The sequence below is a fragment of the Alexandromys fortis genome, unplaced genomic scaffold, assembly GCF_014885135.2.
Source record: "Alexandromys fortis isolate MF-2015 unplaced genomic scaffold, M_Fortis_MF-2015_v1.1 scaffold_292, whole genome shotgun sequence".
In the NCBI taxonomy this organism is placed as follows: Eukaryota; Metazoa; Chordata; class Mammalia; order Rodentia; family Cricetidae; genus Alexandromys; species Alexandromys fortis.
In genome coordinates this window covers 632396-653635 of record NW_026068162.1, presented here as the reverse complement: position 1 = coordinate 653635, position 21240 = coordinate 632396, and the positions used below count along the sequence as shown (strand labels likewise).

The 21240-nt window shown below is 52.8% G+C and overlaps 1 protein-coding gene across 5 annotated transcripts in view; it reads left to right on the top strand.

Annotated features, from left to right (window-relative positions):
- The window catches only part of Kcnc4 (potassium voltage-gated channel subfamily C member 4), a 35057-nt gene that overhangs the window by 8664 nt on the left and 5153 nt on the right, over positions 1-21240 (top strand). The window contains exons 2-4 of one of the 5 annotated variants that reach the window (XM_050127836.1): positions 1663-2599; positions 4482-4685; positions 11044-12221. In XM_050127836.1, coding sequence (XP_049983793.1) covers positions 1663-2599; positions 4482-4685; positions 11044-11177 — 1275 coding nt within the window. In that variant the 3' untranslated portion in view covers positions 11178-12221. Of the gene's footprint in view, positions 1-1662; positions 2600-4481; positions 4686-6833; positions 12222-21240 lie in introns of those variants that run through there. The other 4 variants (XM_050127837.1, XM_050127839.1, XM_050127835.1 and 1 more) reach the window with 4 other exon arrangements.

Below are 21240 nucleotides of genomic sequence, written 5' to 3'. Positions count from 1 at the left end.
TTCAGTGTGGGCACACTATGAGGAAAGCCCCGACAGGCAGAGCTGAGTGCTCGCTGCACGGGGGAAAAGGACACGGCCAGGTAGAAATTAGGGCAGGGCAGGCACGGAGTCGTCAAATGTTGTACAGCCACGAAAATCCCTCAGTTACCTGTGTAGGTTCAGTTCTCCACCCAGCGGGGGAAGCCACGTCCCATCCACCAAGCAGGACCAGTAGCAGGAGAGCGGACCTTGACAGTGCCACCGAACGGCATGGCATGAATAACAGATGAAGGCTCTGTAATTGGTGTTGTTACACATGAATCTCATCTCCATTCGTCATGACTGGACACTTAGTCCAGCCGTTCCTCTGCCTGATACTGCTGTCATTATTCTAGCTGAGATCCCCACGGCTGTCAGGTCAGCCGCCGCCATTCTGCCCCTGATAAGTACAGTTCATTTGACTTGGAAGCTCAGCGTCCCGCTAAGCATCATAACATCAGTTTGCAGAAAAGGAGACACTGGTTGTTCTGAGAGCCTCCCCACCTCAACCTCCTGTTGTAGGCCATGGCTTAGAGTTTCTGTTGCTGTGAAGAGACTCCATGACCATGGCATCTCTTATAAAGGAAGCATTTCATTGGGCGTAGCTTACATTTCTGGCGGGTTAGTCCATTATCATTATCATGCGACGTGGCGGTTTGCAGGCAGACATGGTGCTGGAGAATTAGCTGAGCGGCCTACATCTTTACTTGTGGGCAACAAGAAGTGGTCTGGGATTCTGGGAGGTCTCTCGACCATATGTGAGACCTCAAAGCCCACTTCCACAGTGACACACTTCCTCCAACAAAGTCACACTTCCTAACAGTACCACTCCCTCTGGGGGCCATCTTCCTCCCAATCACCGCAGCCCATGTTTGTCTTCATTCCTGCATTTACCACCGAGGCAGAAGGTGGTTCTAGGTGGCAGGGCGGGGTCATGGAGGCAGGTCATGTTAAAGGGGTCAGTTGACAGAAAGTGGGTATTCCTTACAGTCCTTGTCTCTGGACATCCCCTAAAGCAACGGACCTTTATCTTGATGTATATCAGGGTCACCTAGATGATTCCCTCATGTTCTTCTTAGGTTCTGTGTCCTCCAAGTTTCTTTTTCAGTAGGTCTGTGTTGCTGAAATTTGTGTGTCTAACCCGTTTCCACACACTTGATGCTTCTGGTGTAGGCCCCCACTTTGGGAGCCTGATTATCCCGGGGGTGGTGTGTGGACTACCCTTCATCTGGAGGCCTGTTAGAAAGGGAGGGATATAGACCCTTCCCTAAACCTCCTGAGTTAGCCACACTGGAACAGGTGATTTCAACTGATTTGTCCACACACCACAATTTGAGAAGCCTTAAAGCATAAATTGGGCAGAGCTGTAATAGTCAGGACCAGGAAGCTGTGATACCCTGATTTGTGGCTTCCAGGCAAAGCAGCCTCTGTCTTCTGAGCACCCTGGCAAAGATTAGGGGAAGCATTGCCCTGGAGCATCAGTGCATACAGATAGATCCTCTCATGTCTCTACCTTACTCCCATCCCTTGGCCAGCAATGGGCTAGTAACCTATATGCTCTTGTTCTACGAGTAGAAGTCACTGTTTCCAATGAGGCCAACTATTGCTGACGTGACAACCACTCCCTGTTCTCCTGACCTACAGGTGGTAGCCTTTGCCTCTCTCTTCTTCATCTTGGTCTCCATTACCACCTTCTGCCTGGAGACCCACGAGGCCTTCAACATCGACCGCAACGTGACAGAGATCCACCGGGTAGGGAACATCACCAGCGTGCGCTTCCGGCGGGAGGTAGAAACAGAGCCCATCCTCACCTACATCGAGGGTGTGTGCGTGATGTGGTTCACTCTAGAGTTCCTGGTTCGCATTGTGTGCTGCCCAGACACACTGGACTTTGTCAAGAACCTGCTCAACATCATCGACTTTGTGGCCATCTTGCCCTTCTACCTGGAGGTGGGACTGAGTGGCCTGTCATCCAAGGCGGCTCGGGATGTGCTGGGGTTCCTGCGCGTGGTGCGCTTTGTACGCATCCTGCGCATCTTCAAGCTCACGCGCCACTTTGTGGGGCTGCGCGTGCTGGGCCACACGCTCCGAGCCAGCACCAACGAGTTCCTGCTGCTTATCATCTTCCTGGCCCTGGGGGTGCTCATCTTTGCCACCATGATCTACTACGCTGAACGAATCGGGGCCAGGCCATCTGACCCACGGGGCAACGACCACACCGACTTCAAGAACATCCCCATTGGCTTCTGGTGGGCCGTGGTCACCATGACAACACTTGGCTATGGGGACATGTACCCGAAGACGTGGTCAGGGATGCTGGTTGGGGCCCTGTGTGCACTGGCTGGTGTGCTGACCATTGCCATGCCGGTGCCTGTCATCGTCAACAATTTTGGTATGTACTACTCCCTGGCCATGGCCAAGCAGAAGCTGCCCAAGAAGCGAAAGAAGCACGTACCGCGGCCAGCCCAGCTTGAGTCACCCATGTACTGCAAGTCTGAGGAAACTTCGCCCCGGGACAGCACCTACAGTGACACCAGCCCCCCTGCCCGGGAAGAGGGTATGGTTGAGAGGAAACGGGCAGGTAAGTCGATCGTAGGCGCAGGACTCCTTTTCCCCAAGTAGTCAGGGAGTTTCCCTTGGCCCTTGATATTTGCGTCTGTGCTATAGTGTGCAAACTTGCTGTGTGTCAGGCGTGCCTCCAGGAGGGCGGCGTATTAAGATCAGTTGTTTTGTCCCATGGTTTAATGATCGTGGCGAACACCAGGGTCTGTGGAGTGAATTGTCCTTCCGGTGTTGGATGTGATGGCAGAGTATAGGACTGTGTGTTAGAAGGCAGGGTTTCTAGTTCCTCCTGGGGGGGGGGCTTGTTTTGTTTGAGAGTCCCCTCCCCTCTAGGCACAACAGGTCAATAGCAATGACGTATCAGGGTCCTGCCCCCAGATGAGGGCTGGACGCGCCTCACTCTGAGAAGTCAGAGCAAATGCCGGCGCTGATCCGATTAGCCAGAGACTAGGGCAGCTGCTGCTCCAAGGTGCATCAACACATGACTCACTTCTTTCCCAACATGCACGTCTGCTGTCTCTTGGCCTAATAGATGTGATACGTAACCACGTGGGAGGCTGCCTTCTGCTCAGCTAGAGCTGGAGTGAGTCCTGGGCTCAGGGTTTGACATGGGTAGAAGGGAACCAGGGAAGAAGTAGCCCAGGGTCTTGGAAAAGCATGGGGGTTGGGGAGGGTTAGGGACATGGAAGGTGCTAGAGTTTGTGTCCTGACAGGAGTAAGACCGGGCATCAGATTCTGACCTTCCATGGAAGGGCCACTCCAGGAAGCTCACCTGCCCTGGGTCAGAAGGGAGATCAGCCTGGTCCCCAAGAACATGGAAAGAGATTAGAAGACAGGAAAAGCACTATCAGATTCAATAGGCAGAGCTCCCAGGAATGCTACAAGCCCAGGTCTGGGGGGGGGGGGGGGTAACTGGGTGTCAGGCCACCGAGGCTGGGCTGGGTAGATCTGGGAGACTGAGGCAGCAGCTCCTGGTTAGACTCTAGAAGTGGGACTTGTTCTCCAGAGAGGTGCCTGAGTTGAGACATTTAGACTTGTGGCCCCTTGGCATGCAGCCATCACACGTACTGGGGCTAGGTGCACTCTGGGATTAACTGGGGTCTGGATCTTCCTTGGTAAAGACCTTAATAGGAAAGCTTCCTTCCGCTCCTTACCACAGTGGTGCCCCTGATCCTGTTGGAATCAGAGATGTGCTCTGAGGTCCAGGCAGAGCTCAGAGAGGATCTGCGTGTCCCAATACAGAGGACCTTAGGCAGCTTCCTAGATGCGCACAGCTCTGAGGCTTGACTTGGCCACACTGAGGTGTTGCATGGCCAATGCCAGCGTCTTCAGGCTAGGTTAACCCCACCACATACAGTCAGGGCCCATAGTAGCTGTGCCCCTCTTTGACGAAGACAAGGTGTTCCCACAGAGAAGAGTTGAATTGGAGCCTCTTCCCTATACCTTTCCAGACAGAAGAGAGCTCTGCCTCTTCAGCGCTGGCCCGGGTGCCCGAGGAACGAATAAACTGCCTTAAGTGGTGCAGGGAGAGAGCCAGCGACACTACTGAGTACGCCTGGCACACGAGCCACCACCCATTACCCCTACTAGCCAGGTCTTCTCTGAGGAATGCAGACTCATCAAGAGCCTACCTGAGCCAGACCAGAGGGGAAGTAAGAATCTGTGCCTGCAGGGGTTGATCTCCGGGGACCTCCTTAGAAGCCCATTGGGGGACTACTGCGACTGTAGGATGTCTGTGTTGTGTTCCAGCCCACAAGGGAGGCTGTAAGCCGAAGCTGAGAGAAGAGTCTCCAGACCAGGCACCGCCATTTTGCTTTTGCTTCCTGGACCTGGAGTCTGAGAGGCTCCCTTAAGAAGGCCCCAGCAACTGTCTTAGCTTCTTTTTTCTCTGCCCCCTCCAGACTCTAAGCAGAATGGTGACGCAAACGCGGTGCTGTCTGATGAGGAGGGAGCTGGTCTCACCCAGCCCCTGGCCTCGGCCCCCACCCCTGAAGAGCGTCGGGCCCTGCGACGCTCAGGCACACGAGACAGAAACAAGAAAGCAGCTGCCTGCTTCCTGCTCAGTGCTGGGGACTATGCCTGTGCCGATGGCAGTGTCCGAAAAGGTATGGTGGCTCCCTGGGCTGGGCAGGTTGGGAGCCCCTCCAGAGCTGAGTCTCCCCAGCCCTCCCCACAGAGCTTGAGATCTCCCCCTCCCCTAAGCCCATGGCCACCATCTCCTCTGCCTTGGATGCGCCCTCGCATTTAGTATGCGTATCTGGATTAGAAAGCCTTTAGTATTCCCTAGGAGTCTATGGAACCCCTTCCTCTCAGGTACCCCCCAGGAGGAGCAGTGCTAGACATTTTATGGGATGATGTTCTGTCGCCTCCCCGGCTCTGGTCCTGCAGGCCTAGCCTACAGAGTCATACCCAGCCATATCCCTAGTCCCAAACACTACCAAAGCCAGGAATTCCAGGTTCTAGGTCTTCAGACCACACAGGTCCTGTATCTCCAATTCTTCACTGCAGGCCTGGATCCCATGTCTGGCAGCTGCTGGGTTGTGATGGTCATGGGACCAGTTTGGGAGTGGCTAGGAGTAGGTGGGCAGGGAGCATGGTTCTCTCTCAGGAGTTAGCAGAAAGATTCTTGAAGTTAGTGGAGCAGCCTCTTACCTGTCTGTCAGCGAAGTATGGAATTCTATCACCAGACTTCCAGCGTGTGGCAGGGACAGAGCTGAAGTCGGCCTGTGCAGCTAGGAGCCTTAACCTTAAAGGAGAGGGAAACAGAAACCACTAGAGTGACAAGGGCCAGTGATGACTGAGAATCAGGAGGCTCAAGGCCAGAGCCTTGTCCTGTCTGTCTCCTGATCCCACTTTACCTTGACTGTCCTGTGTCCTGACCTCCCTAACATCCTGCCCATTTCCAGAAGAAGCTGTGTTTCTCCCTAAACAAACATCATCTGCAGGCTTTCTCTTGACCACCTCTTAACTAGCAAGGTTCCCCCTCTCAACTTCTCAGGGTCCCAAATCTCAGACTGTGGCTGGTTTGAATCAGACAAGGGGAGTGGTTGCTGCAGGAATAGCCTGCGATGTCTCTGGGCCCTAAAGATGGCCCCTAGCTACCGGGTCCAGGCAGTCTCTGGGGCACCTTCCCGTGTGCTTCTTAGGCATCCTGATCTGATAAGCCGTGAAAAGTGGCCATTCAGCTGTGCTGGGCACCTGTCTCACTGAGTGACAGCAACAGGAGCAGCAGTCTGGCACCTGAAGGGAGAAGGTCCAGAGGTAGAGAGTGCTCAGAGCTCACAGACCGTCGCCTGTGACTTCCTTGCTCCAGCCTTCAGGCCCCGAACATGCCTTTCTCTCTTGTACCTCAAGAATACAGTAGCACCACTGTATTCTCTCTCACACCTAGAGAGCCTTGCTCAGGCTGCAGCCTGCTAAGCCACGGTATAGAATGTATCCCCCACTCTTGTGGAGGACTTGAGAACACAGAGCTGAAGGAGGAAGACCCTGGCGTCCCTCTTCAGGCTTTGAAATGCTTGGTGCAGTAGAGTTGTGGAAGAGACCGTGAGAATACAAGTCAGGAGAGCCCTGAGGGCAGGTACTCCTATATGTACAGGCACGATACAGAAGAACCTCTATCCATCCACGTTGCCTCCCTGGGGTGCCTTTGGGGGCCCATCTGCTCTATTTTCAAGATGCCTCCACACTGCTTCTTGGCAACAAGCATGTAGCTCAGCCAATTAGAGTGACCTTCGAGAGGGAACAGGTGGGTTGCTGGGAAACAGGCCCTGCTAAGCAAGTGTGGCAATTAATATCACCAGACTCCCAGCGCGCACTTCACAACTTTCCCCACGCCACACGTCTCCACAGTCATCTAGACCTAGGACAAGGGGAGGATGAGTGCAGGCCTGTTGCAGCCGTCACGCTGACCCCGTCCCTAACCAGTAGCTTCTGATGAGCCTGGAGTGTATGTGATACGGGCGCTCACGGGGGAAGGCAGGTGCTGGAAGCCGTGCAGTCTGTGCAGCTGGGCCAGCGAGAACAGGACAGGACACAGGTTAAGCTATGCGGAGGTCCTATGGTCTGCCCTCAGAAGCCCAGGAGACTGATGGCAGGGAGTGGCAGGAAGCCACTCACAACAAGGAGAGATCCCTTCGCCCCAGTCCGGGGCCACCCACCCTATAGAGTCTCTTGAAGTAGCATGGATTCCATGGAGCTCCCTTGTTGAGGAGACAACTCCACTTTGACCCGTGTGCCTTTTCTTCACCAAGGCTGCGAAAAGTCCCGGAGTCTAAACAACATAGCAGGAGCGGCTGGAACCAGTCTGGGGCTGTCTCCACTGGCATCGCGGTACAGCTCGCCCTATCCTCCGAGAAAGCTCCTGCTCTCGCACCCCTTCCACCCTCTCACCAGCCCCCCACCTGGTCACTCAGGTCCTTAGCTATACCACGGCCTTCCTCGGCTCTGACACTGGGACACATATCCAAGCAGGCATGTTTACATGCCATCCCAACCCTTTTATCCCTCCTGAGGTCTGAGAAAACAGCAGAAGGGAACTTCAGTCAGGATGGAGAATTCGAGTCCCTGAGCCTGCCCTGCACGGCACTTGGCTCCCCCAAACAGTCAGCCATGGAACCTGAATGCAAGGGGGAGATACTGCCAGCTTCTCCCTGAACCATAGGTGCTGGCACACTCAGGACCTGTGTCTCTGGGTTTTGCCTTCAGCTCAGGATCCTTGTAGGCCAGGGTGTGCGTGGTACGCAGAGTGTCTGGAACGGCTCAATCTTGCCTGCAAGTCAAACCTACATTTAGATTTTAATCACAGAAATTTAATTTGCATTCCTTATGGCCTTTAACCAGTAACCAGCTTGTCTGTCTGTCTGTCTATCCACCCCACACCAAGATCAGCAGGTAACAAGGCTGTCTCATGGGGCATCTCTGCTGGTGAAAAGGACGTTTGGCTCCTTGGACCAGCAGCACCTGTCGACAGAGCTGCCCTGGGAGTGGGACCCGGTGTTTCCCAGCTGGGCCTTGGGGTACAGATGGGAGTTCCTAGAACCCAAGCCCCAGGCTTGGTGCAAGCCCTGGTGTGGCAGGGTGTGTAAGTGCAGGGAGGCCCTCCTCCCCGAAGCCCGTGCCCAGATTCAGCGGGTGACACCCAGCATCCCATCTGTGCCCTGCGCTGCAGCATCTCCACACTGCTTCCTCTGCTTCAGCGACAGTTTGCTCCCTCTCTCCGGCTCCCTCCCATTCCCAGCCCTGCCTCTGAGTCACCTGCCACTCCCACCCAGCCTCTGCTCTGTATTCCTGCCAGAACCGGAGACTCATCTAATTTCTATAATTAAGTGTATTCATTTACCTAACGAGCCCGGGAGCACAACAGGTTTGTGAGTCATTGGGTGAGCAGGGGTACACCTTGCACAGAGACAGCTGAGGGGAAGTGAGGAGACGGGAGCTCCTACCCACACCTGCCACCTGGCCCCTCCTGCTCCCAATAAGCCCCTCCCTCAGCCCAGGGCTAAAGGACAAAAGCCTCTACCAAGCCTCCCTGCTTCACCTGATGGGAATTGACCTGACAGCAGAGCCACGTGCTTGGCTATCTTAGAGTCTGCTTATGCAACTTTGAAAAGGGCGTGGCTAAGGAAGGTCCATATCTGCTCCCTACAGGGTAATAAAGGGACCTGGTGAGACAACTTGAGGGACCTGGCAGGAAACTGGAAAGCCAGGGGGCGGTCATCACAGAAGGTGGTCCAGGCATAAATGTAAATCGTTTCCAGAGGTTGGAGCTTTGCAAAGCCTGTGACAGGCACTGTCGCATGAGCAAGCACTGGCTGACCTTCGGAAGTTCTGCTAGATCAGGCCCTGGCACACTCGGTTCAGCCGTGCTCTACAGGGTCTGCAGCTACTGGCTCTCAGAAGGGGGTGTTTTCTGAGAGGTAAGATGAGGAGATACTGGGAAGCAGGCTGAGTCTGAATCGAGCCTCCTTGTGGTAGATTGGGCCCCACCCAGCGTGTCTCCTGGCATCAGGAGACTGTGGTCTGACAGGAGGAGCCAGGTGTCCAGTTTAGTACGGGTACCACAGCGCTATTTTCTCTGGCTTGCCGTTCTGGTTTGGGGAACCGAGGCAGCTATTTCTGTGGCAACCCTCAAGCTGTTCGGAACCCAGGTTTCCACGGCACCCACCGCCTCCTCCCTTCTTCCCTCCTACAAGGATGGGCATGCTTACAGCACCCCTGTGGGGGGCCCAGATGTCCCTGGGAGACACAGTGCATCTGCCAGGTTGAAGCCCCTAGCATTTGTTTGGAGAGATGGGCTCCTATACCCACCCCTAATCTCCTGGCTCCAAAGGGAAGAGGCAGGGCCCAGTTGGTGGAAGAACTAGGTGAGTTATTTGTCCTCAGCTACCTCTTAGGACTTTTGTGTTTGCCCAGGGTCCCAGGAAAGAAAAAAAAATCTGTTATGGCAGTTGCCTATACAAGCCTCAGATCCATCCAGGTGTTGAATGTCCTTCACAAGGAGAAAGGTTTATCTCACGGAGACACCCCCAGAAGGCCATGTTGAACCAAAAACGTGCGTTAGCTTGTTTTTGCATTGGACTTGGAATTGGACCTGTTGCTTTTGCTTTTAGAACATGTCCCTGTAGCTGGGGTCTGGGGCCCTGCTTAAAGAACAAGCAGGCAGCCTAGGAGCAAACTCAGAGCCTTACCTTTCAGACTGTGCCAGACAGAGCCGGTTGGGGCCACAGTCTTATGGAGATGGTAACGGGTCATGCTGAAATGAGAATATATATATATGCATATTCTATATATACTATATACATACATATACAAACATATGTATATATATATTAAAAAGCCTTTAACATGTCAGGGAACCCTAGTGTAGAAGCGGTGAGGCTTGGATGCCAAATGACAAACTAAATAGCTGTACTAATCAGCCTTGGGGTTGAAACTTCACCACACTGTTAGCTCAGCCTCTCTAGCTGTCTAGCCAGTACTGCTGCTGGGAGATAGGGAAGAAGACCCAAGCCTCAGATATCTGAAGCTGATGCCATGTGCCAGCCTGCTCTCCCGAGGCAATGTGCCTTCCATACCCACGCCCCAGGACTCTGCCTATCACTTTGAGGTCCAGGGGCTGGGTGTGACGTGTCTTCCCACTCTAGAGCCGTCTTCACTGGCTCCTTGGGACAGTGGGGTTGTCCATGGTGGTGAGGGCAGATGGGGGGCTATTTGGGGGAGAGCACAAGGAGAGCAGAGGGCAGTTGGAGTGAGGGGCCGTGAGCCATAGTCTACAGCAGGGATTTTCACCGCTGCCTCCCTGCTGGGCTCTGTGGATCTGCTATGGTTCCTCTCCCTGCCGCAGTAGAACTCCAAAGACCTGAAAGGCTAGTAGTTCTTGCAAATGGCTACCTGAGTTTCAGCGGCACCCGAGTCTCCTCGGCCTGGGGGTGGGTTGGCAGAGGAGAGATGAAGGTTTCACCCCACTTGCTGTACCACCCCGGTTCTTCCTTGCCTCGTAGCCCTGGGTCCCCTATGCCTTCCAGCTCTGCTCTTGGCTGTTCCTTAGCCCACAGCCCGTGGGTCAGCAGCTGGCTGGCTTCCTTCTAACATCTCACTCTTTGTTTCTCCCTTTCTTTTGCTGAACTCTTGACCCCCCCCCAGAAGGCAATGTTGAACTGAAAGCGTGCGTCCCAGTGTCTCACACCTGTGCTCTTTAAACACAGAGACCTGCCAAGACGCCCTCTCGTCCAACTATGCCCACGCTGAAGTCCTCACCCTCTCTTAAGGCGGCACCAACGTGAGAAAGACAGGCAGACAGACAGGAAGCCAGAGGCTTAGGGAAACTCTGGAACCCAGGCACGAATCTTTTGCTGGGAAAAAGACTCAGATATCCTTGTTTGCACAGACCTGGTGGAAAAACCTCCCATGCGACTCTCGGGCCCCAGAGCCATCTGGGTCTGATGCTCTGTTCTACTGTACATTGAAGAGACATATATGCACATATAGTATCTATATTCATACGTACTATATACTCTCGTGTGTAGTGCACGTGCTACTGGTGGTCTCTCTTCGTTGTTAGGCTATGTCTCCCAAGTTTTCTTCCCACCCTGTGTCCTCTCCCCTCTTCCTTCATGGATTGTTCCTTCTGACCGTGTTGTATGGAATGTCCCAGGGAAAGTAGTGGGCCTGGCACCTGCCCCTCCAGCTGGGTGGTCCCAGGCTGCTCTCAGTTGGGGGTGTTTCCCCTGCCAGCAGGTGGCCTGTTGAAGTCTGCTAAGGCAAGATTGCGCTCCAGGGTCACTGCTTCACTAGCCCAACCCCACCCCAGATTGGGGTTCTACCTCCCACCCCACACTGGGGGCACTTCCAGGGGCTCTTCTGTAGCCTCTGTAGCTCCTTCCAGCACCCCCATCTGTGCCCTTGACAGAGGGGAGTTTTATTTCTTTTGTGTGAGTCTCCTTTGTCCGTTTGTTTTCAAAGATGCTGCTGGGCAGATGGAAGGGGATCTGTTTGCCCATCTGGCTCAGGGGTCTGAGAAGGGGACACCTTGGGCGAGAGGAGACCAGTCGCAATACTGTACTTCCTGGCCGGCGGCCAGAGGATGCGTGCAATAGCAAAGGCCAGGTGACCCCTTCAGCCTTGGCCTCTGCCCCTCCCTCGGCCCTTCCTGCCCACCCTTGGTATTGGTCAGTCCTTTTCTAAAGCTGTTCCCTCGTGTGTGTCTGAGGCACGCCTAGGCCGGGCCCCTAGTGCCCTGTCTGCATGCCCTCAACTGTCATGCTGTGCTCGAGCACCAATAAAGACATCCAAGTGTCCTGCTGCTCCTCTGTGAGCATCTGCCTCGCCTCTCTTTTCTGGCTGTGGGTCTGTGGTGGGGGGAGGCCTCCCTGAGTTCCAAACAACCTCCCATCTGCATCTAAGGATTGCACTCACCTACCAGGGATCCTCCCTGTGACCCAGCTCCTGCATTTTACAGCTAGCAGGAAGTACTCAAAAGTGAGGCTGCTCAAGGCAGCCAAGGGCATAACACTGAACCCCTCACTCCTGGGCAGTGTCCTGATTCTGCTGCTGCCACCTGAGCGACCCCTCCCCCTCCCACACACACCATAGCATGGAATAAGTCTTCTGTGTGTAGGGAAGTCTACTGTATGCCTGCTTGTTCGTACAGGGACTTCCCTGCGACTGCATCAGTTTTAAGTGGGCCAAGGCTCTGGGGAGGCCAGCCATTCCAAGGACTGCATGAAGGGCTGAAGGACCAAAGCCAACACTGGACCGGTGTGATACAACCAAGGGGCCCTTGGGGATGGAGAATGGGCAGACCTGGAGTACATGGACTAGGGAGGTGGCAAGTTCTTGAACACTGGTGATCCTCACTATTCCTTTCACCCCGGCGTAGGGGCATACACGAGGCTGGCGTTATGGATGCGCAGCCCTGCCGTCACCCAGAAGGTATCCCCATACTGTCATCACTGATCCTCAGAAAGATCTGTGGTTTCGTTTGTCCTGGGCTCTACAAATCACACAGCCAGGTCCAGGTGCATGTCCTCGTCTCCCTACTCCCCACTGTCTAAATAAACCTCCATAGGGGCCTCCATTTAGTCTTGGTCTGCCCCTTAGTAGCTGGGAATCTTGGGGGTAACTCCTCAGCTCTGTTTTCATGCCTGTAAAATAATGGTGCTTATTCCAAAGACAGCTTAACAGCCTGGCCCAAGGTCAGGTGTCTGCACAGAGCATACAGGAGACAGGAGATCGCCCATAAATTCTAGCTCCCCCCCTCACCCTTGCCTTCAGTTCAGGCTTTTTTTTTTTTTTTTCTGCAGATTTTCTTCATGTCCAAACACACTCAGAAAAGACAAGAGCACACCAGGAGCTGTCTAGGGCAATACAGAATGGCAGGGTGAAGACCGCAGGGCCCTGGGGAAGGAAGAAACAAGGGGAAGCCTATTCCTGAAGTGGCATGGAAAACCAGCCACGAGCCTGGGCCAACAGTAGAGGCAGGGTGGTGGCAGGCGGCCAGTTGTCAATTAAAGATGAAATCTCTCCTCCAACTGGAGGGCAGATAGGGCTGTGCTCTCCCTCCCCCCAAGAGAAAGCCATTTGCAGCCAGGCTGCTCGGAGAAGCTTGGCCAGGCGATAATGGGATGGGATGTACTGCTGACTCCCTAATGACATTACGCATCAGGGCCCACATCCAGAATGGCTGTTTTTTACTTTAGCTGGGTTTTTTTTATTTTTTATTTTGTTTTGTTTTTTTTTAACATGAATCCATATTTATGGGCTAAGAACCTAGCAAACAGCACATGAGCATTGGATGCCAGGAACATCCCAAGGGGACCTACGGGGATGTGGCTGGGATATGCAGTGACACCTTCAAAACTCTGGAATGGGCAGATGCAGAGTAGCCCACGTGTCCCCGAAGCTGCACCATGAAGGGAGACACATGGTAGGCTTCTGCTCTCCCTGGGGCCCACACTGAGTCCTAACTTAGGGGCTGCCTTAGAGAACAGAATCACTGTGCCGGGGTGGGTTTTTAGAGTCAGAGGGACTCGGATGGGAATCTCAGATCTGTGACTTCTTAGTCCCGTGTTGCCTAGGTCGCCCGAACCTCCATTCCTCATTGTCATAACTGTCATAGCAGTTGGTATGCTGAGCTGTAGGAGAATGATGCTAGGTGGTGCCAGGAAGTTTTCTGCACAGATTACCACCGCTCACTGAGCTGGCAGGATTGCTCAGTGGGTAGAGACCCTTGTTGCCGGGCCTGACAGCCCTGAGTTCGATCCGTAGGACTCTCATGGTGGAGGGACTGAACTGATTCCTGCGAGTCATCCTTGGACCTCCACATGTACACAAATAAATAAATTACTAAAATTCATTGCATTTAAACGAATATAGATGGGGGGCGGTTCCTGTGGTGCAACCTTCAGCCAACAGCAGCAGTTTGGTTTGATGCCTTCCCGTTTCAAAAGCAGTGCTATGGATTAGCCTCCCTTTCTTTTGACAGAGGAGACAAGGAACTGATTAAATAGCATGCGTGTGTTTCGCCTGAGACACGCGTGTAATGTGCATGGAAATGCATTCCGAAGTTGACGTGACGCTTTGCTCCACAGAGAAGAAAATGCAGCACTTCATCTAAGGTCATTTCTCCAGAATTACAGCCCTGGAAGAGCCACCATAGCCGACACTGAGGCCCAACAGAATGTCTCTACTGCCCCAGTGCCTGGACAGCATCTAAACTGGGGGAAGGCTTGGGAGGAAAAACCCCTGGTGTGGAACTTAGAATGTTTTTCATCTACTTAATCTCAATTGACGCCTTTAGCAAAAGTATGGTTCCCTCTTAGAAGATAAGAAAACCAGGGCTGATGAAAGTGGGTTTAATTCACTCTCTCGTGTCTGTGTAAACACACACACACACACACACACCCTGGGGAAGAAGGGACATCTTGACTTCATTAATTAATGACCAGGTGGCAACATCTAGCTCAGGGAGTGACAAGTCCCTTCCCAGTGACACACAGAAGGGAAGCCTGGGTGGGACTGGCCTGAAAACCAGGGGCCAGGAGGAGCAGCTTGTCCTGGAGAAGATCTGGTGGAAAACCGGCGCCTGGGTTCGGGTATTTGGCGAACACTGCAGTAGGGGTATCGGTTATTGGTAGAGATGTTAAGGAGGTCAAATGAAAAGAGCTATTCTGGGGTTGGGGCGCTGGCTTAGTCAATAAAGTACTTGCTTTTCAAGCAGGAGGACTTGCATTTGATCCCCAGAATCTCCATCTTTAAAAAGCTGAACATGGTGGCGTGTGTTTGTCATTCTGACACTGGGAGGCAGGACAGGCAGATCCTCGAAGCTCGCTGGCTGGCTAGGCTAGTCCACTATCAAGTCCCAGGCCAGCAAGAGATCCTGTCTGAAAAACAAAGGTGCATGGCTCGTGAGGATCGACACCCGAGGTTGTGGCGTGTGTGCGCGCACAGATACACACACCCCTTATTTTTGCTTCCTTCACAGACTTGGTAGGAAATGTTAGAAGCTCTTCCACACCAACTCAGCAGAGAAGGCTGGATCTCCTTCCCTGCACTTCCCTGTCCCCCAAGAGGTGGCACTGTGAACACCTGGTCAAGGTCTTCCAAGCCTTCCGAAATCAAGCTTCCTAACAAAACAACTTAGAAACGGTTAGGAACAGACTCCCCTATAGGCTAAGGGGAACTCCATTCCTAGAAGTATGAGGGAACCCCAGGAGCCAAGTGCTGGCTGTGGGAAGGATTTCTGCGTGGCGTGCAAGGTGGTCAGACCTCTGACTGGAAGGCTTACTCAGCTGGGGCAGGCCGAGAACTTAGAGATTCAGTGAAGACTCGGATGAACTCCTTTCCTGATGAGACTTTCCCAGATTCCCTGCCCCGACAGAGAACATCTGAGACATTACTAGACAGCAATGACTCAGTAGACATGGACTTGGGTTGCCATGTGACCCACCACCAGCCCCCAGGGATCCCTGTGGCATTGTCACCGTGAGCACCTGTGTTTAGCTCAGGGCTCCCAGCCCTTTGTGCATGACAGTGCTCTCACCCTAGTTGGCCGGTGAGCTAGCCCAGTCCCTGAGGACTGCAGTCAGCACACTCAGGCCCAAACGACATGCATTGCTCCCGAGGACTGTCTCGAGGACTCGAGACCTGGCTGTCTCTTAAGTACCCCAGTTTTACCTTCTTCCAGGCATCTGCTTGCCTTTCCAGGGACTCCTGGGAGGTGCGTGGTTAAAGTATGTACTAGGGTCATTGTGACTAGATTACTGGAAATGCAGTCTTGGTCTTGGTTGAATTTGGGTCCCTGCTACCTAATGCAACAGTCCCTGGTTGTTGGGAGGGCCCCCTTTCTCTTCCATACTCCTAGGTGACCTTACCCGCTCCCATGCTTTAAGCATTTATAGATGCTGATAGCATCCCTATTTCTAGCCCCATTTCAGAAATCCCCTCTCACATCCATTCAGTCAGTCATTCAACAAGCACACAGTGGAGCACCTTCATCTCATGCTGCTCTCAACAGTGCCTGTGTGGCCCTGGCGCAGCGTCTTTCCTGATGCTCCACAGACCTCCGATTTCTCCCTCTGCCTTCCTTTCCTCTGTCCACACACGCTACAGCTGACCGGAAGCCGGGTGGAAGAGCGCAGCCATAATCTCACCTTCTCCCTCCGGTATTACTTCGCTCCCTGTTTTCAAACACAGGATTATTAAATGCTGTGCTACGTCCTGGGGAAAGAGCAGTAAACAGGACCCCTGCCCACATGGAGCTTATGTGCTAAGTGGGGAAGCAGGCCAGGCATGCTACTTTTCTGCCTTGGAAATGTATTTCAGATAGTCTCGTCCTGCTCCCTTCCCAGATTGTCTGTTCTGTCTGAGGTCCCCAGCCTGGGCCTTTTGCAGGAGGCGCCTCCCAGGCCTCCCTGTGACCCTCAGCTCTTCCATCATCATCTCCCTTCTCCGCCCAGCAACCAGAGAGCAGCTTAAAGTGGAATCAAGATCCTGTTACCCTCAAAACCCTCAGTGGCTTCCTTCCCTCTGCATTTCAATACAATTCAAAGCCTTCAACGGGGTTGTTTCTCAGCCCCTGTCCCTATCCTCCCAGCCCACCTCCACTTTCTCTCTCTCTCTCTCTCTCTCTCTCTCTCTCTCTCTCTCTCTCTCTCTCGCCAATCACACATGCTGGTCCCCTCACGGGACCCATTTCCCTTCCCCACCCACTCCAGCCCTTCTCTTGAGGGACTCCATCTTACCCTTTGCATCTGGCGAAACAACCCACGCTCCCAACTTGAGTGTGACCTCCTCACCTGGCCCTCACCTCTGGTCTCCATATATATTTTTGTAGTTTTACTTGCATTTCCTTTTCCGCGATCATGGGTGCTGTAGCAGTTACGTTTATTTATTTGTGTGAATGTGGTGTACGTAGGTGTTTCTGTGCATCATGCCATGCCATGCATGTGCAGGTCAGAGAACAACTCTAAAGGCAGGGCTCGTCTTCTACCAGTTTCTGCCCCTGCTTTGCCTATTCCAGGCTAGTTGGCACGATACCTTCGGGCAGATTCTCCTGGCTCCTCTTTCCCTCTTGTAGGAATGCTGGGATTGCATTGCATCAGGCTTTTTGGGTGGGCTCTGGGAATTAAGCCCAGGTTGTTGGGCTTGTATCAGTGTGGCAAACACCTTTCTCTGCTAAGCCATCTTCTAGATCCTCTACTTTTTGAAACGCTCAATCTGGGTCTCATCAGTTCGTCTAGACTGAGTGGCCAGTGAGCTCCGGGGGATCCACCTTGTCCCTGTTGTCCCTCTCTCCCCAGTACTAGGGTTAAAGGTGGATACCTCCCTACCTGGATTTTTTTTTTTTTTAAATGTGTGCCGGGGATCTGAATTCAAGTGCTCACACCTGTGCAGCAGGACCCTTTAACAACTGAACCGTCTGCCTAATGGAGCTGCAGCCCCATCCTCTGCCCTTTTCTATGTCAGCCAGCTGGCTTTCTGCATGTGACTCTGCATGGCTGCTCATGTTGGCCTCTGTGAATTTCTAGGACCTTAGCACATGCTTGGGGCTCAGTCCCTATTTTATGAATGAATGAGTGAATGAATGAATGAATGAATGAATGAGTGGGAGGCCAACCTGGCTCACAGCTGCTAAGCTCAGCCTTGCTTCCAGCTGGCCTGGGTGCCTCACTTCTAGGGCATTCCTGGGAGCCCTTGGGGAACATGTGAAAGCTCTTCTCTTTCTAGCATGCATTTCCTGCCTGAGAAGCTGTCAGAATAATGAGGGGGGGGGGCAAGCATAGCAGCTCTTCGCCTCTGTTCTTCGGAGTTCTCCATTTTCTGAGTTTTTGGGCACTGCTAGAGTACCCTGCCCTGCTGCAGGCTTCTCAAGAGTGCTGACTCCTGGCTTCTCCCTCATAGTAGATGCTCAGTGAAGTGTTTGCCTGAATGAGTAAATAGCAAGGAAGAAAGACACGAGCAGAAAAAAAAAAAGATCAAGATAGAGGAGGAAAGAGGAAGAAGATGTGAAGAACTGATGAAGGGCAGAAAGAGTAGAGCTGGAAATGAGGCTGGGGAGTGCCGAGGAGAACCCAGCTGCCTGGCCCAGCCTCAGGGGGGATGGCAGAGCTCTCTGGCCCACTGACAAGAGGGGCTTCCTATGCTGTGGGTCACACACCCTGTGGTCGCCGGGTGTGACTGCCCATGAGGAAAACATTTGTAGGGGCAAGAGACCAAGATGCCTTAACCGAGGCTCAGCTCCACTCCTGATTTCCAAGACCCTCTTAGTATCTCATCCTTTGTCCTTTGTATCTGGTCCTCTGGCCAGGCGACATTCAAAGTCCTTATCAGTCAGTGGGGAATGTTTAGAACAAACCAAGCACCAACAGAAGTCCTTGCGAGCTTCCAGACCCAGGGGCCAGGCTTAGAGAAGTGGCTGCTTCCGCCTCTTCTTTGAGGCCCAGATGAGCCAGCCACACCCCCAGGAAGACCGAGGAGACAAGCCCAGAAGGCCTGGAAGCCCAGAGGCTCCTTGCTGCTCTGCAAGAGCTGTTGCCATAGTGGCTTCCCTGGGGTGGCAGCTCCCCAGTTGCCAAGGAGAACAGAAGGGTACTGCTGCACCACCGCCATCATGGATGCCTCTGTGGAGAAGTAGCACCTTCCTGAGCTGTTAGCCAGTCAGCCGGGGACTAGTCCGTGCAGTCTTCCAGGGCTGGGGAGCAGAAGCTAGGCCAGCCTCACCCTGCCTTCTTGTGACACTGGTGTGTTAGCGGCCCTCTCATCCCCTTAGGGGACAGAAGTGTTTATGCTCCTGTAAACCCACTGAGGATGTCATTTCTCTCAGGATCTCACTAGAGGTAGTAGCAACCAGCTCCCAGGAAGCCTGGGCAGGAGTGGGAGGGGCAGTGCATAAAGGCCCTGGGGTAACCATTCTCTCTCTCTGGACCTCAGTGCTGGATTGTGACAAACTGGATTTCCTTACACAGGGCTGAAATGTTGGTTTCTAAAATTCTCCCATTTTTTTTTCTCCCAGGCAAGAGGCTCTCACTACTTTCCCCTTGTTATGGCCGTCTCTGCTGCCTTTACGGGGCTCTTCCGGTCACCTTCACTTCATCTACTCTAGGAACAAGAAAATGCTAACCATCCTTTCCACGTGTGCTTTATTTCCCAGGAGATAGAACTGTAAGACCTCTCACCTTTCAGAGCAGAAGCCCTGTTCTCTATTGCAGAAATTATATCATCAAAGAGCCCTAAGCAGGGTAGTTTTTGTTTGTTTGTTTTGTTTTTTAAACTTAGAGAAGAAAGCAGATCTTCCTTGTGTGGGTAAAAAATGGGATTGATATGTAAAATAAGAAAAGATATTTTTTAAAAATAAATTAATTCATTTAAAAATTAAATTAAAAAAATAAAATAGAGAGGCAAAAAAAATAGACGGCAGGGTTCTACATGGAATTCTCACTTGGCTCTGATTAACCACAAAGTATATGAAGGTGCTTGGGCTGTAGTTCAGTTATAGGGAGCTTATGTGGCATTTAAAAGGCCTGGAGTCCAATCCCCAACACTGAAGAAAATATCAGAAATGCTATGCATTAGCATTTGCCTTCTTCTAAAAGGTCCTTCTCCTTTTGGCCCCTCCCCAGCCTCGTACTGAGTCTTTTTCCTGGTAAATGTGAACATCTCTCAGGGCCCACTCAGGCAGCCCCTCCGAGAACCATCCCTGCTCTCCCGGGGAAAGCGCTCTGTCCTTCATTATGCCGAGTGCACACTAAGCACTTTGCATATTTATCAGTGATGACTTCCTTGCTGGTTTGACTCAGCTAAGCCCCTGCTCTGTGCGCAGGAGCCTAAAGGGGAATGGATAGACGGATAGTGAATGAGTTGGCCGCCCACCGTTGACTCCTGTCGGCTTCTGGCTTCCACGTCTGTCATTCCAGCCTACAGCTGAGTCTCAGAATTTGTCCAGAACAATTCCCTGGGATGCTATGCCCTACAATCCCACCACCGAGTCTCCCTGCCCTCCCTCATCCTTAGCTGCCACCTCAGCCCTCCAGCTCCCGGGCTCTAAACAATGAAGGTTTTTTTTCCCTGGGGTTAGTGACTGTGGACCTGCAGAGTTTTCTCCAGACAGCCAGGTTTGTGTGCTGGGCCCTTCAGCCTTCTTCCTTCTCCGTCTTCATGAAGAGTGCTCTGTGCTTCTTTCCCTCCCCAGCTCTCACTCAGTATGTGTTTTTTGCTCCTGGACAAAAATCCCTGCTGTAGAAGGAGCCACGATAAGAGAGGCTTGGAGAGGGGAACAGTGCTCCCTGAGGTCCAAGCCAGGCCCACGATGCTGCCGAGCTTCTGCCTCTACATTTGTGAACCGGGGATGAACCCACACAAACATCACATTTCCTGAAGGTGTTCTGGAAAATTAGACTCTGAAAGAGTCCTCTGGGACTCTTGTAAAGCAGGAGTCGGGGTGAAGGGCTATCAATCCCCTGCCCTTTTGAGGGTGTGGGTGGGTGTTCTGTAGTCAGAGGCAGTTAGTTCCACAGGAAGTTAGAGAAAACAGCTCCCTCTGACTCGGTACTTGCAACAGGGCAGAGTTTGTTCTTACTCTGTGCAGTCCCTCTTCTGAACAACCCCATTACAGACAAGAAAAGCAAAGCACAGGGAATATTTCAACACAGACTGCAGGCCAGTTTCATGGACACAAACCCATTTGGGCTGGTTCTGGCCTTGCACACACCCCCACTGAGATTATGCCCGGACCTAGCCAGGGGTCTCACTCAACACCACCACTACTATCAATTCACACTGTCTATATCCAGCAAATTCCATCTGCAGCTCTTTGGGCTGCTTTGGAACTCGATGGCCTCGGGCAAATGACTCTCTAAAACTGGTTTCTCCTCTAAGGAACCCTGCATCTCAGACTCCACTGAGAGCAGAGAGATGGGGCGTGTGAAACGCTGGACAGACCCAGGCAGCTGAACAACCATCAATGTATGTCCTTGGGGAAATGAGCCAGGAGATAGTTTCAGGCCTGGTTTTCACCATAGAAAGTAGCAGAAATCATATCCCTCAAATCCCTTGCTAAGACCATTCACTGTGGGATGCTGGGATGGTGTGTCTCTAGCTTGAGGCCAGGCCCTAGGATATTAATATTCATGAGACTCTTCACGGTTACTTCATTTCCTCCATGGTGACCCCAGAAGCAGGACAACATGTGTTTGCTTGCTAACCACAATGCCATCTGCTTCCTGGGCCATGCTGGGGGTTAGGGTAACTCAGCCCTTATTTTAACAAGCTGCTCTTTATCTCTCTCCCAAGGTCCAGGACTTGTGTACACACACACACACACACACACACACACACACACACACACACACCACTGGCAGTGGTGTCAAGGAGACGGTGGTATGGGAGGAAGTACGCAACACATTAGAAACAAATGCTACAGTTTGGATCTTCAGTATCCCCTAAGATGGTCCCCTGTTCAAGATGTTATTGCAAGGCAACAGAACCTGTAGGATACAAGGCCTAGTGGGAAGAAGTTAGGCTACTGGGGGAGGGGCATTAAGAAGGATATTGGAGCCGGGTGATGGTGGCGTGCGCCTTTAATCCCAGCACTCGTGAGGCAGAGGCAGGCTGATCTCTGTGAGTTCGAGACCAGCCTGGTCTACAGAGCTAGTTCCAGGACAG